General features: G+C 45.5%; 3 protein-coding genes and 1 pseudogene across 3 annotated transcripts; all 4 read right to left on the bottom strand.

Annotated features, from left to right (window-relative positions):
• LOC8079693 (mannan endo-1,4-beta-mannosidase 3) lies at nucleotides 3,942-6,570 on the bottom strand. The gene is made up of 4 exons (XM_021458926.1): nucleotides 6,092-6,570; nucleotides 5,751-5,945; nucleotides 5,473-5,595; nucleotides 3,942-5,149 (listed from the first exon to the last, which is right to left on the bottom strand). Exons 1-4 carry the CDS (start codon nucleotides 6,449-6,451, stop codon nucleotides 4,364-4,366), a joined length of 1,464 nt encoding a protein of 487 aa, XP_021314601.1. The 5' UTR covers nucleotides 6,452-6,570; the 3' UTR covers nucleotides 3,942-4,363.
• Nucleotides 10,102-10,903, bottom strand: LOC8079692. Its single transcript, XM_002463550.2, has one exon. The coding sequence runs from the start codon at nucleotides 10,691-10,693 to the stop codon at nucleotides 10,349-10,351; it is 345 nt and encodes a 114-aa protein (XP_002463595.1). The 5' UTR covers nucleotides 10,694-10,903; the 3' UTR covers nucleotides 10,102-10,348.
• LOC8079691 (50S ribosomal protein L18, chloroplastic) lies at nucleotides 12,632-14,697 on the bottom strand. The gene is made up of 3 exons (XM_002463549.2): nucleotides 14,427-14,697; nucleotides 13,973-14,134; nucleotides 12,632-13,040 (listed from the first exon to the last, which is right to left on the bottom strand). Exons 1-3 carry the CDS (start codon nucleotides 14,610-14,612, stop codon nucleotides 12,891-12,893), a joined length of 498 nt encoding a protein of 165 aa, XP_002463594.1. The 5' UTR covers nucleotides 14,613-14,697; the 3' UTR covers nucleotides 12,632-12,890.
• Nucleotides 15,118-19,784, bottom strand: LOC8079690 (annotated as a pseudogene).

The following is a 20,277-nucleotide window of genomic DNA, read 5'->3' as shown; positions in this document are numbered from 1 at the left end:
AACAAACAGTAGACGTAACCATCATTACATTTTGCTAGGCTAACAACACCATGTACGTTTTGCTAGGCCAACAGCGCCATAAGACGACGATCACTTCGGTAGTGTTTAGTTGTGAGATAAGAAGATATGGAATGGGGCGATCTCACTATTCATGTTGTTTGGTTTTGGGGACAAGAGAGGATGGGGTGGCCTCCGAGGGGAATATTTCCCTTAGATTCGGAGCCCCCCCTCCAAAAAATTAAAGGGACAACCTCATCCTCCTTTTAGCGACGTCTTCCTCCGTTCCCTGCCTTTTCACGCGCCCAAGCTAGCGGTGTAGATAGTGCAAACTGAGACGAGGGGAGGAGCGGGCTAGCACCCCAAGCCAGCAGCAAGGTGGACTTGCAGATGGAGCAACAGACTCGTGGTCCATCCTCCCCGCTGAGATTTGGTGCAGGTGGGCGAGCTCCAACTGGGCAGCTCTCGAGTGGTGGGTGCGGTGCGCGCAGCGTGGCTAGGATGGCATAGTTGAGACTCAAGAGCCATTGGGTGGGCGTAGGCAAAAAAAAAAGAAGAATAGGTAAAAGATTGACAGTTGGGGCCCCATATAATGGTGCTAAACAGACCAAAAAGTTGTATCCATGTTATCCCTTTTCTTCATCCTAACCAATCATAAACTAGGAACGTCCTCGTTCTCTCAACCAAACAAAGACATAGGCTCATCCCTTCCTAGAAAAGGAGAATGGGTTCATCTTATCCCTTCTTGTCTCTCAACCAAACACAACCTTAATTTGATATAAAGTCACCTATATACAATGACGATGATTATACTAAAAAGAGGAGCGAACGATATAGGAGCAATCGTGTAGGCTACTTGACACCTTTGAAAATCACCACTATACTACACATAGGGAATTGTGCAGGAGGCATTTTTTCGATGGCGGCAGATTTTAATGTGATGTGGACCTGATGACGAGACAATTTTAGTATACAGAAATAAGGTTTATAGTAGGATATCTGCCTATGAACCTTCTTAACAAGGCCTAAGAATCTGGAGAAGTGAGAAGCATGTACGCTTCACACCTTTGAAAATCACCACTATACCACACGTCCACACATAGAGCAATTGTGCAGGGAGCCGTTTTTCGATGGCGGCAGGTTTTGAGGCGACGTGGCTGCTGAGGACGCAGTTTTGGTATATATATTTTTTGTGACTTCGCAGTTTTGGTATATAGGAATATGGTTTATGAACCTTCTTAACAAGGTCAAGTAAGAATCTGGAGAAGTGGGAAACATGTATGTGAATTCACACCTTTAAAAATCACCACTATACCATACACAGTTCTTAACAAGGCCAAGTAAGAATCTGGAGAAGCGAGAAGCATGTATGCGATTTCACACCTTTGAAAATCACCACTATACCACACACAAGGCAATCGTGCAGGAAACCGTTTTTTCGATGGTGGTAGGTTTTGAGATGACATGGCCTGTTGAGGAGATAGTTTTGGTATACAGGAATAAGATTTATAGTAGGATTTCCTCCTCTCTTCAGAAAAAAAAATAGAGATGAGTAGACGACCTCTGTTGTTAACCGAAGGAGTATTAGCACCGCCAACAAAATTGGAGAAAAGCCATATTAAACATTACCGGCACGCGTGTCTGCCGGAGCTGGATCAGATATCAAAGTACTAGCGCACTCACAATCCTCACCAACCCTCTACCACCATCCTTTCCAAGTTTCCAGTGGCATACTAGAGTGTGTGCTTCAGCAAGCATTTCGAGACTGCCAGACTGGAGACGAAGGACAAAAGTTTTACTGTGATTTTTCGAAAAGGAAAAAAAAAAGAGAGGCGAAATGCTTACTGCTGATCGTGTTTTAATTAGAGAGCCATCATCAGTTGGCATGGTCGGTCGTAGCTCTCATAGTAACTGCTAGGAAAATGCAGTCCCAGAGAAGACAGACAGTAAGCCCCACTACCGCCGGCTGGCTAGTGGTAGTAGTGGGTAATTTACCTGGACGTCCAGAATTCGTCCAGGTCGTCTCGCAGAATTCACATGGAGAAAAATGTATGGTCCACGGACGATCGACCTGCAAAGCTAGCTAGCTCTCCTGCATGAACTGCAAATGGGCAACGACATATCGTAAGTTGGCGAGACAGAAAGAGAAGCATGCGTTTTCTCTCTGAAAATGTTTGGAAAATTGGCTAGCTAGCGCGGTCAATCTGTCATGATGCATGGATTCGTGCGCGCGCACGAGGGGTCGGAGTTGCAGGCATAGACGACAGTAGCTAGTGGTTGCTTTATTTGCAAGTCCAAATTTTGTCCTCCAAGGAAAACGGACGATCGCAGCTGGAAAATATAACCCCATTCAGCTATCTATCAGCATAGTCCAAAAGGTAACTGAAAATACGCCATGCTTTCACCAGAATCCTGACCGGCATCAGGCTACATATCACACCCATGCTGCTGCACAGCTCAAGTGCTGAGTGCGCGCTAAGACGAAGATAATTCGTTCTTCTTTCTGAAAACTTTTGGAAATAGTTCCCTCAAAATAAAAAAAACTTTTGGAAATAATGGACAGTTTCATGGTCTGCGTGCCTGCTGCATGCCAGATGCCACCATACTCTCTGCATCTGCACAACCTCGTACGCAAGTCTGTCGGTGGCTCGTCGGCGCGACGGCGAAGACCGAAGAAAGCTGCACGGTGTTCTGGCATTTTGTGATAAATATATTACGAGGGGTATGACCTTTTTGGGCCCAAACCCGTTCGTAATTCAGCCCAACCCATCCCTTCTCTACCAATCTAAACTATATACTATCGTTTCCTCCAAAAAAAAACTATATACTATCGTCATAGTACGATTTTCCTCCCCAAACTCTAAAATCGGACATTTTACATTGAAGGAGTTAAATCAATCAAACGTACAAGATTTTGTAGCATGGAAGATATAAACGTTGAATTTCTCATCTTCCAGCAATATAGAGAATGAATTGCTGTCTGTCAACAACTGCAATTCTGATACACAACTCACGAATCTGAGAGATGGTAGTCTAGGTGGATTGTCTCTTCAAAGGAAATATTCAGATTTTGCGCAATGGTTTTTCCCTCTGTTTAGGTTTCCGGCCTCTGCTTTTGTTGGAAAATGAAACGGCGACTTCACATGCCCATGAAAACTACACCGGTACTCAAGTATTTAGCACTAGTACACCTCTTTTTTTATAGCATCCACCATCCAGTATGAAAATGTACTAGTGGTACAGAATACACAGCTCTCTCTCCCTTTTTTTAACGAGAGATGTGCAGCTTGTTTGGACAAGTATATTCTAACTGTACACTCTTGCACCATCTTGCTTTAATTCAATCTGGTGTGGAGGAAACATCAGAAGCTAGCGGCGTCGATGCAGAACAAGAAATGGATGAAGAGCTGAAAAAAGTGACGGCTATAGGAGCTGAAGGAGTTTGTTCCCTGTCATTCTACTAGGGTGGACCGAGCCTTCACTGTAATCCTCCCCCCCCCCCCCACCCCCTAGTGTGCCTCCTAGTGAGCCGCGGTATTAAAACTCATTTTCTCCTTTGGCCTTGTGGGTTCTGCTGTGGAAGGGCGTCCGACCTACAGGGCGTCAGGCTAACTGACAAAACGGACAGCATCACTTGGGATTTTGGGGAGCTGACTGAAAAATGAAAGAGTATGGTCTCAGTTCTCTGCAAGATGTGGAATGTAGATGATGAAACCGCTCATCACCTGACAGTGAATTGTGCACGCTACTCCAGGGAAGTCTGTGTCTGTTCAAGAGCACAACAGCCCGTTGGTGTAACTTCATCAGGCTCCCTAACCAGCTAGCTGGAGGCAAGAAAGCTGCAGAATTCGTTGACATCTAAGCTATATATACAGGGAACAAGAAAAGAAGGGGTGTAACTTCACCAGGCTCGACAACCAGCCAGAGGCAACAAACCTGGAGAATTGCTGAACATCTTTTCAATTTTTTTTTAACGAACAGAATTGGTGAGCATCTATATATGATACAGGGAACAACATACATGGTCCGGAACATCCGGAACGAAATAAATCCTTTACAATGAAAGATATATGCAGCAAGGCGAGTAGTACTTCAGGCAAATTAACCTTGTTGTTGGCTTGGCTCTATCTGCTGCTGTTCCTTTCCATTTTGACCACCTCTTGTAAATTTTGTTTCTTCCTCTTATATCTCTAAAATGAAAGAACGGAGCACCTGCCATTTGTCCTCAAAGAAAAAAAAAACATGTATACTCTATATACTCGCCTATGTCTACCCTAACCTCTAGAACAACCTGTCACACACACACATCACCTAACTAGTATATATTTTTTTACCTAGTGGAGTATACATTAAAATTTTCTCTAGTCTATACACTACTGAACAATGAAGAAATTGATGTGAACAAAGACATGAAACGAACCAAGAGTATGTGCAACAACCGTTGTGTTTGTGTATAATAACTATCACTATCACTAGGACCACCCACGCTGCGTACGCGTATCTTCCTGTTGCTATGCGGGCTTCTCCTGCTCCTCCGGCGAAGCGCCGCCGCTTCGATGTCGACGTCCTCCCCGGTGAAGGTGACGAGGCTGAGCTGGGCCAGCTGGCGGGAGTGGTTACCGATGATGGTGGCGGCGAGTCGATCCTCGGGGAGTATGATCTCGTATCCATCCCTGAGCGTGTCCATGCCGCCGTCGAGCAGCTGCCAGAACGCGCCGCCGACGAGCGGCCCTCCCCGTGCGGCGGAGTCGTAGATGGAGTCGAGGACGAGGCGGAGGAAGTAGTCCCTCTGGGTGCGGTTGGCGCCGGCGACGCCCTCCCAGAGGAACTTGCCGTACTCGGTGACGAGCAGCGGCTTGCGCAGGTAGAGGTCGGCGTCGCGGGCGTGGGAGCGCGTCCAGTTGCGGAGGAAGGCGAGCTGCGCGTCGGCGGCGGAGCCCCAGAGCCAGACGTCCGGGTAGAGGTGGATGGTGGCGAAGTCGACGCCCCGCGCGCGGTGCGTCTCGACGAAGTTGGTGCCGTAGTAGATGCCCCACGGGTTGAGGTCCTTGCTCTCGTGCGCGCCGGCGCCGTAGAAGCCCTCCAGCCCCGCCGTCACCAGGTGCTCGCCGTCGATGGACTTCACGTACGGCGCCATCTCCTCCACCCACGCCTGCATACATGCGCGGTGAAAGTCAGGTCAAGTCAAATCCATGGCCGGTGAATGGTTGTGGTCGGTGGATCATGTGGCTCGTAGGTGATCGTCGGTCGACACACAGGCAGCCAGCAGCGTTATAATTGCGGCCGGCCAGCCGGCCAGGTCTTTGGGTTATTCCAATTTTCATTTGATTTGATTTGATCTGATGATCAGGGTGCATTGCATGTGAGGGTAGCTAGAGCACGACTGGCGCGCTGAATAATTCCGCGTGGTGCACGAGCTAGCTGATTGGCAGTGGATGGATCGTGGAGGAAGGAGGGTGGTGACCGTGAACTCACCTGCACCATGGCGCCGGTAGGCTCGGCGTCGCAGCGGGGCTCGTTCATGAGCTCCCAGCCGAGGATGGTGGGGTCGTCCTTGTACGCCACGCCGGTGAGGGTGTTCACGCGCGTCAGCACCGTCTGCATGCGTACGTGCCAACAGAAACTGTGAACATGCATGGAAGATGGAAGAAACAACAACAAAAAAAAAAGTTTGCTGACGACATGCATGGATGCTGGCGGACACCGTGACCATGGTGATGCATACGTACGTATATGAACGAGATATACTCTACCTTGACGTGGTTCTTGTAGTAGTCCTTGACGACGGTGCTGTTGAAGAAGTCGTCGTCGGTGGCGAGGCGGTGGCCGGCGTCCCTGGCCCACTGCACGTACTGCCGCTTGCCGCCGAAGTCGTGGAAGTTGTTTGTGAGGCAGAGGAGGAGGTAGATGCCGTGCCGCCTGGCTTCGGCGACCACGAAGTCCAGACCCTGCAAGAAACGAAGAAAACCCAACGATAGAGATTCTTTATTCGTTAGTAGCTGTTAACAACACCACCACCTCGACACGCACGCACGACAAGTACGTGGCGGCTTGGGTTTGCACGTTACGGTACGGTGGTTACGGTTAGCGACACCTGGAACATGGCCTCGTCGTAGACGCCCGGCGCCGCCTGCAGCGGCGTGTCGCCGCCGTCGCTGAACGCCCAGGTCCGCGCGAGGTTGAGCCCGTGGTCGGCCGCCTGCCGGAACGCCGCCACCACCTTGCCCCTCCGCGCCGGGTCCGACGCCACCAGCATCAGCCAGTAGGCGTTGAACCCGCTGAAGTAGATGGGCCTGCCATCGTCCACCACGAACCGCGTGCCGTCCACGCCCACCATGCCGCCGCCGCCGCCCGTCGTCTCGGCGTCCGAGCCACCACCAGCCGCGGCGGCGGCCAGGAAGCTGATGAGCAGAAGAAGGATGGCCGCCGCCGGCCGTGGCTTGGCCTTCGCCATTTGCTGGCTCCAACAACTCCCTCCGGTGCACCACCTGTCGTTCACCGCGGCGCATGCATCGATCGGCTTGTCCGTCGGGTTCAGTGCACGGCCGGCCGCGCGCGCGCGCGCGTTTAATAGAGCTCCCCCAGGGACCGGGACCCGGGAGGAGAACCGAATGGGTAGAGCACGCGAAGCTACCATTCGTACGTACGTGTACGACCTGCAGCTAGAGGTAGGCCCTGGCGGCCGTCAGCGACGGCGCCGTCTTGACGTGACGAAGCCGTTTGAATGAATTTGAATACCTTCCGGAACTGTACTGTTACCGGGCGCCACGAGGTCCAGCTTCTTCATTCACCGAGCTCCATCGGTGTGCCATTAATTTTGCATTTGGCGGCCGGCGTGCGTAGCGTACGAGAGGCAGAGGCAATCCGAATCTTTGTCCGTCTTTGGACCGTCCGCAGACCGGTCAGCCCAAGAGTCCCGTCCCGTTCCATGCCGTGCCGAACTCACGCATGTACTAGTAGTAAGATGGCTCGTCCCGTCACGATACCGAACGACGGCCGACGGAAGGTAGGCAGGGCGGGCGGCGCGCGGGAAGACGCGACGCGCCGGCGGGGTCCACGGGAACGGACCGCCGCGGAGACGACGCCGAACTGAGGCAGGGGAGCAAGCGCCGCGAGCCCACGACTGGTGGAAGTGGAACAGAACACGGACGGAAAGGGGCAAAGCGTCGTGTCGTGTTCCTGCGCGCGCGGGCGGTGGAATCTGTGGAGGAGGGATTCCCTCGGCCGCGGGGGCGGCACGACGCGTGCTTGCGATTGGGGGCACCGCCATATTGAAACGCTCGTCCGGGCTCGGTTGGATCGTTGGACGCGCGGCGCGGGGCATGTTCCTTCTCGGCTTCGGACGGCCGCTCCACCTAGCTACCCGCCTGGCCTGGGCCGGCACGTACGGTGTCGTGTTGCGTTCGGTTTGGACGGACGGACTAGGAGATGCCGGCGCAGGGTGCAGGACACGAGCCCACCACGGCCACGTCACAGTGGGAATCGCTATTCCTTCGTCCTATGACTACTCATTATGTTCTATTCGTCGCGCAGCGGTAGTACGCCATCAGTTTTCAGGCATAATTGTGTGTACGGTCAAGCAGATCATCGACTCGAGTTACTGTTCACCGTTTTTTTTTTCCCACGCCGACACTACACATTGGCGTGTGCAGTGTTGGTGATCATCCCGTCCGTGATCGGCTACGTACGGCAACGTGCTCGAATCCTAGCTGGATGCATGCATGGATGATTGGATTGGATCCAAAGGCAAATTAAAGACGAAGTCGGACCTGGCCACCTAGGCCTTGTTTAGTTCTGGAAAATTTTGGGAAATGGACACTGTAGCACTTTTGTTTGTATTTGACAAATATTATCCAATCATGGACTAACTAGACTCAAAAGATTCGTCTTGTCAATTCCGACCAAACTGTGTAATTAGTTTTTATTTTTGTCTATATTTAATACTCCATGCATGCGTCTAAAGATTCGATGTGACGGAGAATGTGAAAAATTTTGCAAAATTTTCAGGGGAGTAAACAAGGCCGTAGCTGGGTACCGCGACGGGACGGCGTACGACAACGTGGATGCACACGTGGTGGCACGCCGTGGAGTCCGACGCTGGCTGAACAAACCACGCATTCAAAATGTGCTGCCACTGCCAGATGCTTCTCTTTTTCGTACCTGGTTTGCTCCTGAACAAGCAAAATCCGATCCGACACGTAATTACAGTATAATACATCGTATCTACCAGTAGTTTATGTAGGTGACGGCTACGATGCCACTGTATATTCTCTCGAAAATAGAAATCGACAGTGACGTCACTGAGCCACCTAACTGTAAATATCTTTTCCACCTTAAGCTACTTTCTTCTTTATATATAAGGCCCTGTTTAGTTGTCTACCTAAAATTTTTTCATCCATCCATCGAATCTTTGGACACATACATGGAATATTAAATGTAGATAAAAAAATAAACTAATTACACAGTTTAGTTGAGAATCGCGAGACGAATCTTTTAAGACTAGTTACTCCAGGATTAGCCTTAAGTGCTACAGTAACCCACATATGCTAATGACAGATTAGTTATGCTTAATAAATTTGTCTTGCAGTTTCCTGACGAGCTATGTAATTTGTTTTTTTATTAGTTTCTAAAAACCCCTCCCGACATCCTTCCGACACATCCGATGTGACACCCAAAAAATTTTCGTTCCCAATCTAAACAGGTCCTAAAAGAAGAGTTGAGTGTTAAATTGGGGAAACGGGTAACTTCTGCTGCTTGCTAACCTTTTTCTTTAGATTCTAGGATGGCACTTGCCATCTTGATTGTGTTTAACTTTGTGAAAGCGAAAGAACCGATGCCAATTGCTGCAGTACTGTTTGGTTCATAAATAAAGTGGATTAGGCCAAACCAACAAGCTTACTCCGCACGGAGTAAAAAAAAGTCCAAAAGTCGGCGCAAAGTTTACGGTGGCAGCACGGTCCAAATCTCGTTGCTTTCGGCCTGCCGTCTGCAAATATTTTCGAACACAGCTCCAAAAGAGATGCTGGTTAACTTCAGTATTTCTCAAACTTTATCTTGCCTCCATCCGTCCCAAATTATAAATCATTCCAAGAATCTTTGAGAGTCAAAGTTTTTCAAATTTGACCAAATTTATATAGTAAAATAATAATATTTTTGGTACCAACCAAGTATCATTAGATTATTTGTTAGTTATATTTTTATAGTGTACCTATTTTATGACATAAATCTTTATATTTCTCTATATGTTTTTGATCAAATTTAAAAATGCTTTGACTCTTTAACATTGTTGGAATGACTTAACCGAGGGAGTAGTTATTACTCGCGCACAAGGGAATGATGCCGTGTTATCAGGCTTCTCGAGAGCTGCCCTCTCAACGTTTCTTCATGCCTCCGCATGCCATGCCATTTGTCCAGGGCAAATAAAACCTTTCTATCTTACACACACGCCACAGCAGTGGTTGGCAATACGCATTGCAAGTGCAGCCGTGCGTGGTGCCATTTGCCATGGCGGCTAGGAAAGAGGCACTTCACTTGGTCTTCGGAGCCAAGGATCGTGTCAACCTTGCACACAGGTTTGAGCGTTTAACACACGACCGTGCCGCTGCCGCTGCATCTGCCGCCACAGCGCACAGACATCGCCATCTCCTGTTACCTGGACAGACAGTTGGGCCTCTACTGTCTCAACACATCACGCACCCGCCGCCCACTTGAGAGTTGAGACCCGTCCCACTCCCAATGGCTCACGCGTGAGCCCTTTGCTCTTTCTCTCTTTTATTTTTTTCGCTTCTGGAAATCCTTTTCTGAATGATGAACTGTCGATCGCTTCTGGAAAAATCTTTTCTGAATGATCAACTGTCCATCGACCGAGAGCTCTCAACGAAATGACCATGTGAATCTTTTGCAAGAAGAGATCTTTCATGAACGCATCACAGTTTAAAATGGCAACCGGTACGTACCTGTCGACAGCCGCACCCGTGGAGTCTAAATTATCCGTACACGGGTTAACAATGCTCTCATACCCACTGTATTCATATGCCTTGGTCTTGGTGGCCATGAAGGAAAGCACTTGGCCGAACGAACCCAAGGATCGTTTCAACATTGCACTTGCACACAAGTTTTTTTTCTTTTATTTGTTAAGTAAAATAAAAGGATCATTGATTGATCCATCCGAAACGCGAAGAAGTTTGAAGTCTCAATCAACAATACATCTCAAGGTAGCTGCATTGCGGCATTTCCCCAAACACATGGCGTGCGCTGCCATGGATCTTGAGGCAGCAGCAATAGTCTCACCGCTAGTCACTAGATATACGTATCGTAGAACAAGAACGCGGAGAAGAAAAGAGTTAGCCAGCTACTGGTCCTCGCCGCCACCGCCGGCGGCGGGCGCAGGGTGAGCGGCGAAGATGCGGCGGAGGTGGGACGCGATGGCGCCGGACGAGTCGGCGTCAGCCTCCCTGCGGAGCGCGTCCTGGAGGCATCGCGCGCGGAGAGAGAGGTCCTCGTGCTCGCGGCGGAGGTCGGCGGTGTCGTCGTCGAGGTCGCGGAGGCGGTGCTTCTGGCCCAGAGACCGCAGGCTCATCATGAAGACGCCCGCCATCAGGAAGAGCTGCACGAACCCGTCCTTGCGCTTCGCCGCGTTCGCCAGCAGCCCCGGCGGTCGCCGGCCCCCGAAGCCGCTGCCGCTCACGTCCGCCATCTTTGCCTGCGCCGGCTGCTGCGGGGTTTGTTGGGCTTCCCCACTAGTCAGTGTCTCGACACATCTCCAGTCTCCTGTAATCCTGTTACCTGGACAAGACAGTTGGGCCCACTAGTCAGTGTCTTGACACATGCACCGGCCAACACAGTATTCTTTTTTTTTTTTTGAAACTGACACACAATATTCTCTTGGAAGAAGAGCTCTTTCAGGAATTGCAGATATAAGATAGCTGCTTACCAACACATTATTATCTTTTACGGCCTTGTTTAGTTCACACCAAAAAGCAAAAAGTTTTCAAGATTCCCTGTCACGTTGCTTGAGAAACAATGCAAATGCAAAGATGTGAGAGGACGTGATGGTGAAACTGATCGGCATGAAGAAAATTAACCAAATGCAAGTTAATGCAGGTCGCTGTGCTTAGGCCTTGTTTAGATACACCCATAAACCCAAAACTTTACAAGATTCCCCATCACATCGAATCTTGTGACACATGTATGAAATATTAAATATAGATAAAAAAAAAGATAACTAATTACACAGTTTACCTGTAAATCACGAGACGAATCTTTTAAGCCTAGTTGCTCCATAATTAGATAATATTTGTCAAATAATAACGAAAGTGCTACAGTGACAAAATCTAAAAAAAATTTGGATTAAACAAGGCCTTATTCTAGCTTGGATTCGTCAGGATTCATCCATCCTATCCCAAGAGGACCACATGAGTTTCATAAATCTATAGAGCAGTACATGACAGCTCGAGCTATCTTTTCAGTGAAATTCAGAAGATAAGCAACGTGCCGAACCAATAAATCTTCAGTCTATTTCACTTGAGCTTCTCAGCTGAATCTGTTAGCTATTTAGTAGTATTTTTCTCTCATAACAAATCAACCAACAGTAGAAAATACCATGGCTCATCTTTGTCTAGAGTGAAAGAAGTTGTCGTATTCGTACCCTTTTCATACAATGGCGTGAGGCCATCGTTTTTACAGCAGGAGTGTGTATCCAGCGATGAAAGAATGGATCATTAATCAAGGGACAGGGTTACGATCAGATACGTGCAATAATAATGACGCGGATCACCACGTGCCCAATATATTATTGCAATCCATATTTATGTATCCCTTTCATGTTAGTAGGCAGACATTTAATAAGAAAGATACAGGCAACATAAACAAGTACTGTATGACATTTTAATACTACGAGTCACACTGATTGATTGATGAAGAACAGGAAAATGACAGTAAAGAAACGAGTAGTAATATAGATCGACGCTGTCATGCACGTACAACAGGTGACGCTGTGAGCAAGAGCCCAAAAGCTACTTGAATACTTGATGTGTGGTTGTTCCAACATGAGGTCTAGCAGACACTCTGCAGCATCACAATCACATCATATTCTCGTTTGCGGGCTCTAGTTGTTATCCTACTCCTGTAGATGGGCTCTCAGTCTATTACACCTGATGTGCAGTATAATGACCTTGTAATACGCACAAGCAGGTAGTAGATCAGTGGGCCGTGCTGTTCTATTGATGGCATGAGCATGAGCATCTCCAAGAGTCTCATTCTCTAAACCCTTATTTGGAAATATCTTGTTCATCTTGCAACGGTTTCTCTATATTTTGTCAGCAGTTTGGAGAGTCATCCTCTCTCTTTGTTTTTGGCTAGCGAGAAATCATAAATAAATGAGAAACCAAGAATAGATGAGACAATATTCAGGGTCTAATTGAAGAACTATTGGAGTACCCTTTTTTTTCACCAATCACCAGAATCCTTATTCCTTTTTGTTTCACCAATCATCAATCCCTATTCGCTTGAGCTTATCTGCCAAATCTACTAGCCATTCAGCAATATTTTTCTCTCACAACAAATGAGCGAACAATGCTTTCAGCTATGGCTTTTCAGCCAAACAAAAGGTATCATTTTATCGTAGAGAAGCATCAGAGCAAGGCGAAGGGTATCATTCTATCGTACTTATATATGATGTGCACCAGAGTACAGACGGCGGGCAATGGATAACATCAAGTAGAGAAGCATGAGAACACAAGACTATTACAAAAAAACGTGGCATGATCAAAGAGTGGCCATCTCTGCACCCTGCAGAACAAGGCGAATGACTACAAAAGAACTCTGTTCGACACATGGAGAGAAAAGAGAAGATTACAGGTGATCCTGGAGATATGAACAAACATTTGGACGATTCAGAATTCAAGCCCGTGCTCTCTAGCAGAATCAGCAAGAGCTTTGATGCGGCCATGGTAGAGGAAACCGCCACGGTCGAAGACAACTTTGGTGATCCCTTTCTCCAAACAAGACTTGGCAATCACCTCACCGATCTTTTGTGCTATTTCCTGGAAGCAAATGCCAATTTTCTGTCAGAAACAAATCATAGCCTATCTGCGAGAGCATGTCTCATCTTGTCATTTTGAATCATGTATAAGCAAAATTCAACACCAAAGCAATACATTGTAGATAAAAATCAAAAGAGTCATCGTAAAAATGTTTGCACAACTTCGAATTGCTTTGTGTTTTTTTATATGTAGAATCATCTGCAGTGCAAGGTTCCCTGAGATTGTTCAAGTTCCAGTAACCAGACTACTTACTAGAAAAACATGCTGTCCTAAAACCTCATTGATTTTTCAGGAAGGGAGTTTTGAACCTAGACTTAACTGTATTGATTAAGTTGGCCATGGCTGTTCTATGTATATATAAGCAAATAATGAAGTGCCACAAGCCCACAAATGACTGATGAAAGAGTGGATTTATCGATTGTGAATATATCAAAGGCTGCATTGTCTGTTCACCTTATCTACTCTGGAGCCTGTTTTACTTTTCATTGCAACCAGGGTTTGGCCAATGATCAGAGACATAAGATCTTGTCTATTCTTGTGAAGAAACGGGATGCATGCATATATGTAGTGATTACACAATCTAGTACAAATAACTGCTGTGTTTAAAGGAGCACCTCACATTATGTAATATGAAATCCCAACGATAATTCAGTACCCAAACAGAGTATATACAGTTGACTGGGTCTAATCAATTGCACATTGAAGTCCTTAGTCCTTACCAGATAATTTATCATCTAGTTTTCAATGATGCTACAAATGGAAAGAATTATGCATTTTCACTAGAGCAATCTTCCACTTGAACAAGGGGAAAGGAATGATTTAAGCAAGAACTAGTAAACTCTCTGTTACTGACTTAATGTCTTTAGAATGGGAATGACATTTCAACCAAAATCAGAGTTTCTAAAGCAAAATAGAAGGAGCTGATAACTTACAATTGTTGGCCCAGCTGAGTATTCCAATTCCTTGGAGAGAGTTTTGTGCATGGTTGAAGCTGAAGCCAGAGTGCACTGCTTTGTATCGTCAATGACTTGAGCATACAAATGCTTGTTTGAGCGGAAAACACTCAACCTCGGCCTCTCCGTGGTGCCACTTACCTGGAAAGCAGTATGTAAGACTGACAACTGCGATAAACTTGCGAAACTAGCAGTCAAACTCGTAGTTACATTCAATTCATGAACTCTAGGCTACCACTCCAAGAGAAGCATTTCGTCGAACAGGTCGCAAGTACGGCATTATAGGTCCCAGCCACCACTCGCGCAAATGCGCACTCGAACACAGAGTGAAAATGTCCTCGCTAGAACTCGTGGACATTGATTGATGTCCACATTCGTACTAAGGAAGGAGGTGAAAGAGAGATTCTAACTTGGTTCCCGCGCAGATTTCTACCTTCTTGCGGAGGCGGGCATGGCGGGCGATGCGGTCGTCCTGGGGCGTGGACACCTTGACCTTGGCGACGACGGACAGCGCCGCGCGACGGGCAGGCGCGGGTACGGAAGGCAAGGTGACGAGGAGGTTGCCGGACACGGACGCCGCAAAGGAGTGGGCGCCGGTGAGCGCCGGCGAGGCGAGCATGGCTCCCTTTGCGCCGCTGCTCTTCACTTCGTTCTGTGTCTCCCGCACAACGGCGTCTCTGTTATGGCCTTATCCTATCCGCTGTACAGCGTTTAAGAGCTTGACCAAATTACAACAAGGACCCTTCTGTTTAAGTTATTTCAGAACAGAACAAAAATTCCAGAAAAAAGAAAGAAAGAAAGAAAGAGTATTTCATTGCAAATTTGCATTACCTCTGAAACCAAACAAAATCATTACTCCCACCGTTTGAAATTATAAGTCACTTTAACTTTTTTTGGTATATCCATTTTACTATGTATCTGGATATAATATATGTCTAGATACATAATAAAATAGACGAACCAAAAAAGTCAAGACGACTTATAATTTGAAACAGAGAGAGTAACATTTTAATCGGTTGTAATATATACAATAGTCTAACTACTAAAATGAATTAACATGAGCAAAATTAGGCATAGGCCTCAGAAAATTATGCAACTGAACCGCAACTGACGAAGCTAAAGAATACAAGAATTAAAAGCTGCACTATATTGTCTTTCAGAGGGCAATGTATCGAAAAATAAGGGAATGCAAACTTCAGAAGTTTGGTAGAGTTAGAGTATTGTCACTTTATTCTGAGGTACAATCATGGTACATAGAGAATGCTGCGCCAAGAATGCGAATATCTGCAAAATTACTGCATATGCTTGTTCAGCAACTTCAGCTCACACTACTCTAACTGATCAGTTCCATTACTAGCTGGAACTAATATAAGAGTGCAATCTCTTCATCAATGAAGCTAGGGTGCACCTTCTGCATCCAATATCCAAACTCAAACTATAAGTCGTAGGTACTCCTCTCATGGTATTACAGAATGGATAACCCATAGGGTTACAGATTCAAGCAACCACCGCAGTTTCGACAGCAGTGGAAGCAAGAACATCAGACTCGGGCCAATCCTGACCATCCCATATCTCAGGTAAAGCTTCCTTCATGTTATGGATGCTCTCCAAAGCACGGTCAGCCCCAGGAACAAGTGTCGGTCTGCCAACCTGCAAAATTCAGAAAGTTTTGTGTTCAAGTTTTCCCATTGGACATGACTAACAGTTAATGTGGAATTTTGGACCATGTGCAGTGTCTTACAATCACAGTATGGAAGTCTGCAGCTTTCCTGAAGCTATGTTTAGGGCGCTGTCGTCAAAAAATATCTAAAAATAAACAGTTAGAATGTAAAATTTCCAATGGGGCAATCCTTGCTTCTTGTTAGACACGCGTTCTTTTTTCATGTTCAGAGATGAGAATCCTTACTGTTTTCTTGGGATCAACATTTGCAATCCAAATTATAGCTTCAATGGAGGGCTTGCAAAGGATAGGCGATATGGGTCTGAACCCATCTGATTTATCCAGATCAACCAAGTTCGCTCAGACCAGTGCAAGGATTCAATGTCTCAAAGCAAATCACGCCATCAAAGCAACCCTATAAACCCAATCTGCACAGAGCTTCTTCCACAAGAACTTTGTCAGAGTTTGTATAACCTGCAGTAACCAAATTTAGGTTGATAAAAATGCTCTCCATGACCATTTTTCAAAACATATCATTTCAGAATACAGGAAGAATAACAGAAAAGAAACTGGTTGTTTTTCATACTATTTTTCTCTGTGGAACTGAAAGTAGGAGGGTCCTCAGAACAGGGTCAGGCCGCAGGTTGTGATATGGCAAGGTACCATGAACAGCTGCATGAAACTCATCACTATCGAATTTGTAGCCCAATACCTGCAGACAATAACAATCACACAATTAGAAAGGAGAATAATAGGACAGTTATTGTAAAGATTACCTTAAGGCTAGCCATTGTGGTGCCAAATTCCTTGCACAGGTCCAGGCATATATCTGCAATATGACTTTCTTCAATATGCAAATGGTGCCGCATGTAATCTGGTGGCCAAATTTCAAAGTTGCAGTCTCTTTAACATTTACAGACAATAAACACTTCATAAAGCATGGAGCCATGGAAAACGATTAGTATCATTACTCAACTTGTATGTTTTTGTGACAAACTAGATTGATGCCAGCACTGAAGGGATACAAAGTGTCATCAAGATCTGAAAATGAAATAGAAAAAGAGAAATCATTATTTGATTATACCATAAGATGAAGAAATAAACACAACAATTTCTCTGGATTTTTAAAAGATGGGAACACACCAAACAGCAAGCACTCATACTTCGGTCTTTCAAGAGACTCCATCCTCAACAGTCAAAAACTGCAAAAAGTTTTCACAGATTAGGTGAGACCATTTTTCTGAGTAGTTATTATTTGAGAGCTGAAAAAATGAAGAAAAATAGACAGGATGCAAGTTTTGGATGTAACTCCATCAAACAACTCCTAAGTTAATCTTTCTCTGCCATTTCAAAAAGGTAATCTTTTTCTGGATGAAACTCCTATGGATTTATTTGAGCAAACAAGGCTTATTTATTATAGCATAACTCCTCTTATAGATACTAAACACATCCACTAACTCCACTGCAGTTTCATAAATAAAATCTCAGTAACAAGTAACAACATTTCCACCTATAAAGACAAGTTATTCCTCCCAATCCTAGACCAGCAACCCATTCCACCATTACCTCACAATAAACTACTATCACCAAACCGTGAAGAAATGGCCAAGCTTGCCAACCTCACAGCCTTCCTCCTCCATGTTGTCATGGCCATGGCCACCATCTCGTCCGTGCACAGCACCCACACTCTTGAGAGAGTGGATCAAGTGACCATCCTAGAGTCTTCAACGGTGGCGAAGCCCCCCTCGTCCACGTTGTTGGAAGTTGAGGCCCTGCTCCCTTGCAATGGCCTGTTTGAAGAAGCAGCAGAAGGCCCCATCACAGACGGGTACCGTGCAACCGATTGCACTCGCAAGACACCGGTGCTCGGGCCCTAAGAAACAAGGCTTATCATAGTTGGGTTATCATGTGTAGTGAGCACCGGCAGCTAGCATTTAATGTGGGCATGAATAATGGAATGTGATGCTGCTAAATTTACTTGTCATAGATACTATTAGATTTAATGTGGGCATGACCCATATTTTATTTAATAATTAAATCAAATAAATCCTAAGGCCATATTAGATGTTATGTGCAATAAAATGGTGGACTGAATGTAATTGATGGCTGAACTTGTAATGACCATAGTTATGGCTGCTGTTACCAGTAACTCACATGGTTATGGTTGTAGTTACTAGTAACCCCATGCTTATGGCAGCAATTACTAATGATTGATGGACGCTTCATGACGTCCAAGTTCATCTTCTACAATTCATCTTCTACCTTCCGCGCTTATAAGGAGAGCTTGCCTTCAGCTGCATGGACGAGAGACAGTACACTGCACCATTGTGTTTTTTATATGTAGAATCATCTGAAGAAAATGTAGTGTATGGTTCCCTGAGATTGTTCAAGTTCCAGTGGACAGACTATTTACAAGCCATTGTGGTCTTACTGAAAAAAATGCTGTCCTAAAAACTCACTGATTTTTCAGAAAGGGAGATTTGAACCTAGGACATGACTGTACTCTGTTTTACTTTTCACTGCAACCACAGTTTGGCCAATGATCAGAGGCATAAGACCGTGTCTATTCTTGTGAAGAAATCGGGAATGCATGCATATTTGTAGTGATTGCGCAATCTAGTAGAAATAACTAGTGTGTTTAGAGTAGGAGTACCTCATACTATGTAATCTGAAATTTTTGAAAATAATACTATGTAATCTGAAATCCAACTACAATTCAATACCCAAACAGAGTATATACATTTGATTGGGTCATAGATAACTAATTGCACATTGAAGTCCTTGGCCCTAACCAGATAATTTATCATCTAGTTTCCAATGATGCTACAAGTGGAAATGATATGCATTTTCACTAGAGCAATCTTCCATTTGTATTATGGGGGAAAGGGACGGTTTAATAAAGGAACCAGTAAAGTCCCTGTTATTGATTTACTATCTTTGGAATGGTATTGACATTTCAACCAAGGTCAGAGTTTCTCAAGCAAAATAAAAGGAGCTGATAACTTACAATCATTGGCCCAGCCGAGTATTTCAATTCCTTGGAGAGAGTTTTGTGCATGGTTGAAGCTGAAGCCAGAGTGCATTGCTTTGTGCCGACGGTGACTTGAGCGTACAAATGCCTGTTTGAGCAGAAAACACTCAACCTTGGCCTCTTTGTCGTGCCACTTACCTGGAAAGGGGTATGTAAGGTCTTGTTTAGTTCGTAAAAATTTTCAAGATTCTCTGTCACATCGAATCTTTGGTCGCATATATGGAGCATTAAATAAAAATAAAAATAAAAACTAATTACACAGTTTACCTGAAATTTGTGAGATGAATCTTTTAAGCCTACTTACTCTGTGATTGGACAATGTTTGTCAAATAAAAACGAAAGTGCTACGGTAGCAAAAAAAACTAAAATTTTACAAACTAAACAAGGCCTAAGACTGGCAACTGCAATAAACTCGTGAAACTAGCAAGAAGTAGCAGTAATACCTGTAGTTACATTCAACTTGTAAACTCTAGGTATAGCTGATAGATTCTTAGACTACCACTCCAATAGAAGCATTTCGTCGAACAGGATGGAAGCACGACATTGGCCCCAATCCCCCACTCGAGCAATCGACTGCAGAGCGAAAATGTTCTTTTTTTGACCGAAACAGTGGGGGAATCCCCCACCTATATTTTTTTTTTCGAGCGAAAATGTTCTTACTACAGTTCGTGCACATTGATGTGCACATTCGTACAAAGGAAGGAGGAGAAAGATTCTAACTTAGCTCTCGCGCAGATTTCTACTCCTAACTTCTTGCGGAGGCGGACATGGCGGGAGATGCGGCCGTCCTGCGGCGTGGACACCTTGACCTTTCGACGACGGACAGCGCCGCGCGACGGGCAGGCGCGGGGACGCGAGAGCCGGCGAGGCGTTGCATTTTTAGCAGCCCAAACAATGGGCTTCGCAAAACTAGCATCCAAAACATTGTTTTTGTAAAAACAGCGGCCAAAACAATTACTTCTTGTTTTGTCTACCATTTTTTCTTTTTTTCCTTCTTTCTCTTTTTTTCTTCTAAAATCTGGACGAATCTACCCCTGTGCTAATTGAGCTGCTAATTGACGTGAGATCCACATCTGCTAGTCAGTGCTGGTCGCCGCTGCAGGCCTGGGCGCTGGCTGGCTGCCTATGCCTGGATACGTATACGATGGAATAATGAGTTCATATAAGAAAAAACGAGTTTATCTTACAGATCAAGGGAAAATGAGTTTCTATGATCTGCAAGCTATCCCAGTCAACTGGTGGCATAGTTTCCACAAATTCTAATGCCCTGTTTAGATTAGAGATGAAATTTTTTTGATGTCACATCGAATATGTCAGAAGGATGTCGGGGGAGAGGATTTTAGAAACTAATAAAAAGACAAATTATATAGCTCGTCTGGGAACTGCAAGACAAATCTATTAAGCATAATTAATCTGTCATTAGCACATGTGGGTTACTGTAGCACTTAAGTCTAATCATGGACTAACTAGACTTAAAAGATTCGTCTCGTGATTTTCAACCAAACTGTGTAATTAGTTTATTTTTTTATCTACATTTAGTGTTCCATGCATGTGTCTAAAAATTCGATGGGATAGATGAAAATTTTTTGGGTG

This window comes from Sorghum bicolor, chromosome 1 (genome assembly GCF_000003195.3).
Source record: "Sorghum bicolor cultivar BTx623 chromosome 1, Sorghum_bicolor_NCBIv3, whole genome shotgun sequence".
Classification (NCBI taxonomy): domain Eukaryota; kingdom Viridiplantae; phylum Streptophyta; class Magnoliopsida; order Poales; family Poaceae; genus Sorghum; species Sorghum bicolor.
This window is presented reverse-complemented; position numbering and strand designations above follow the sequence as displayed.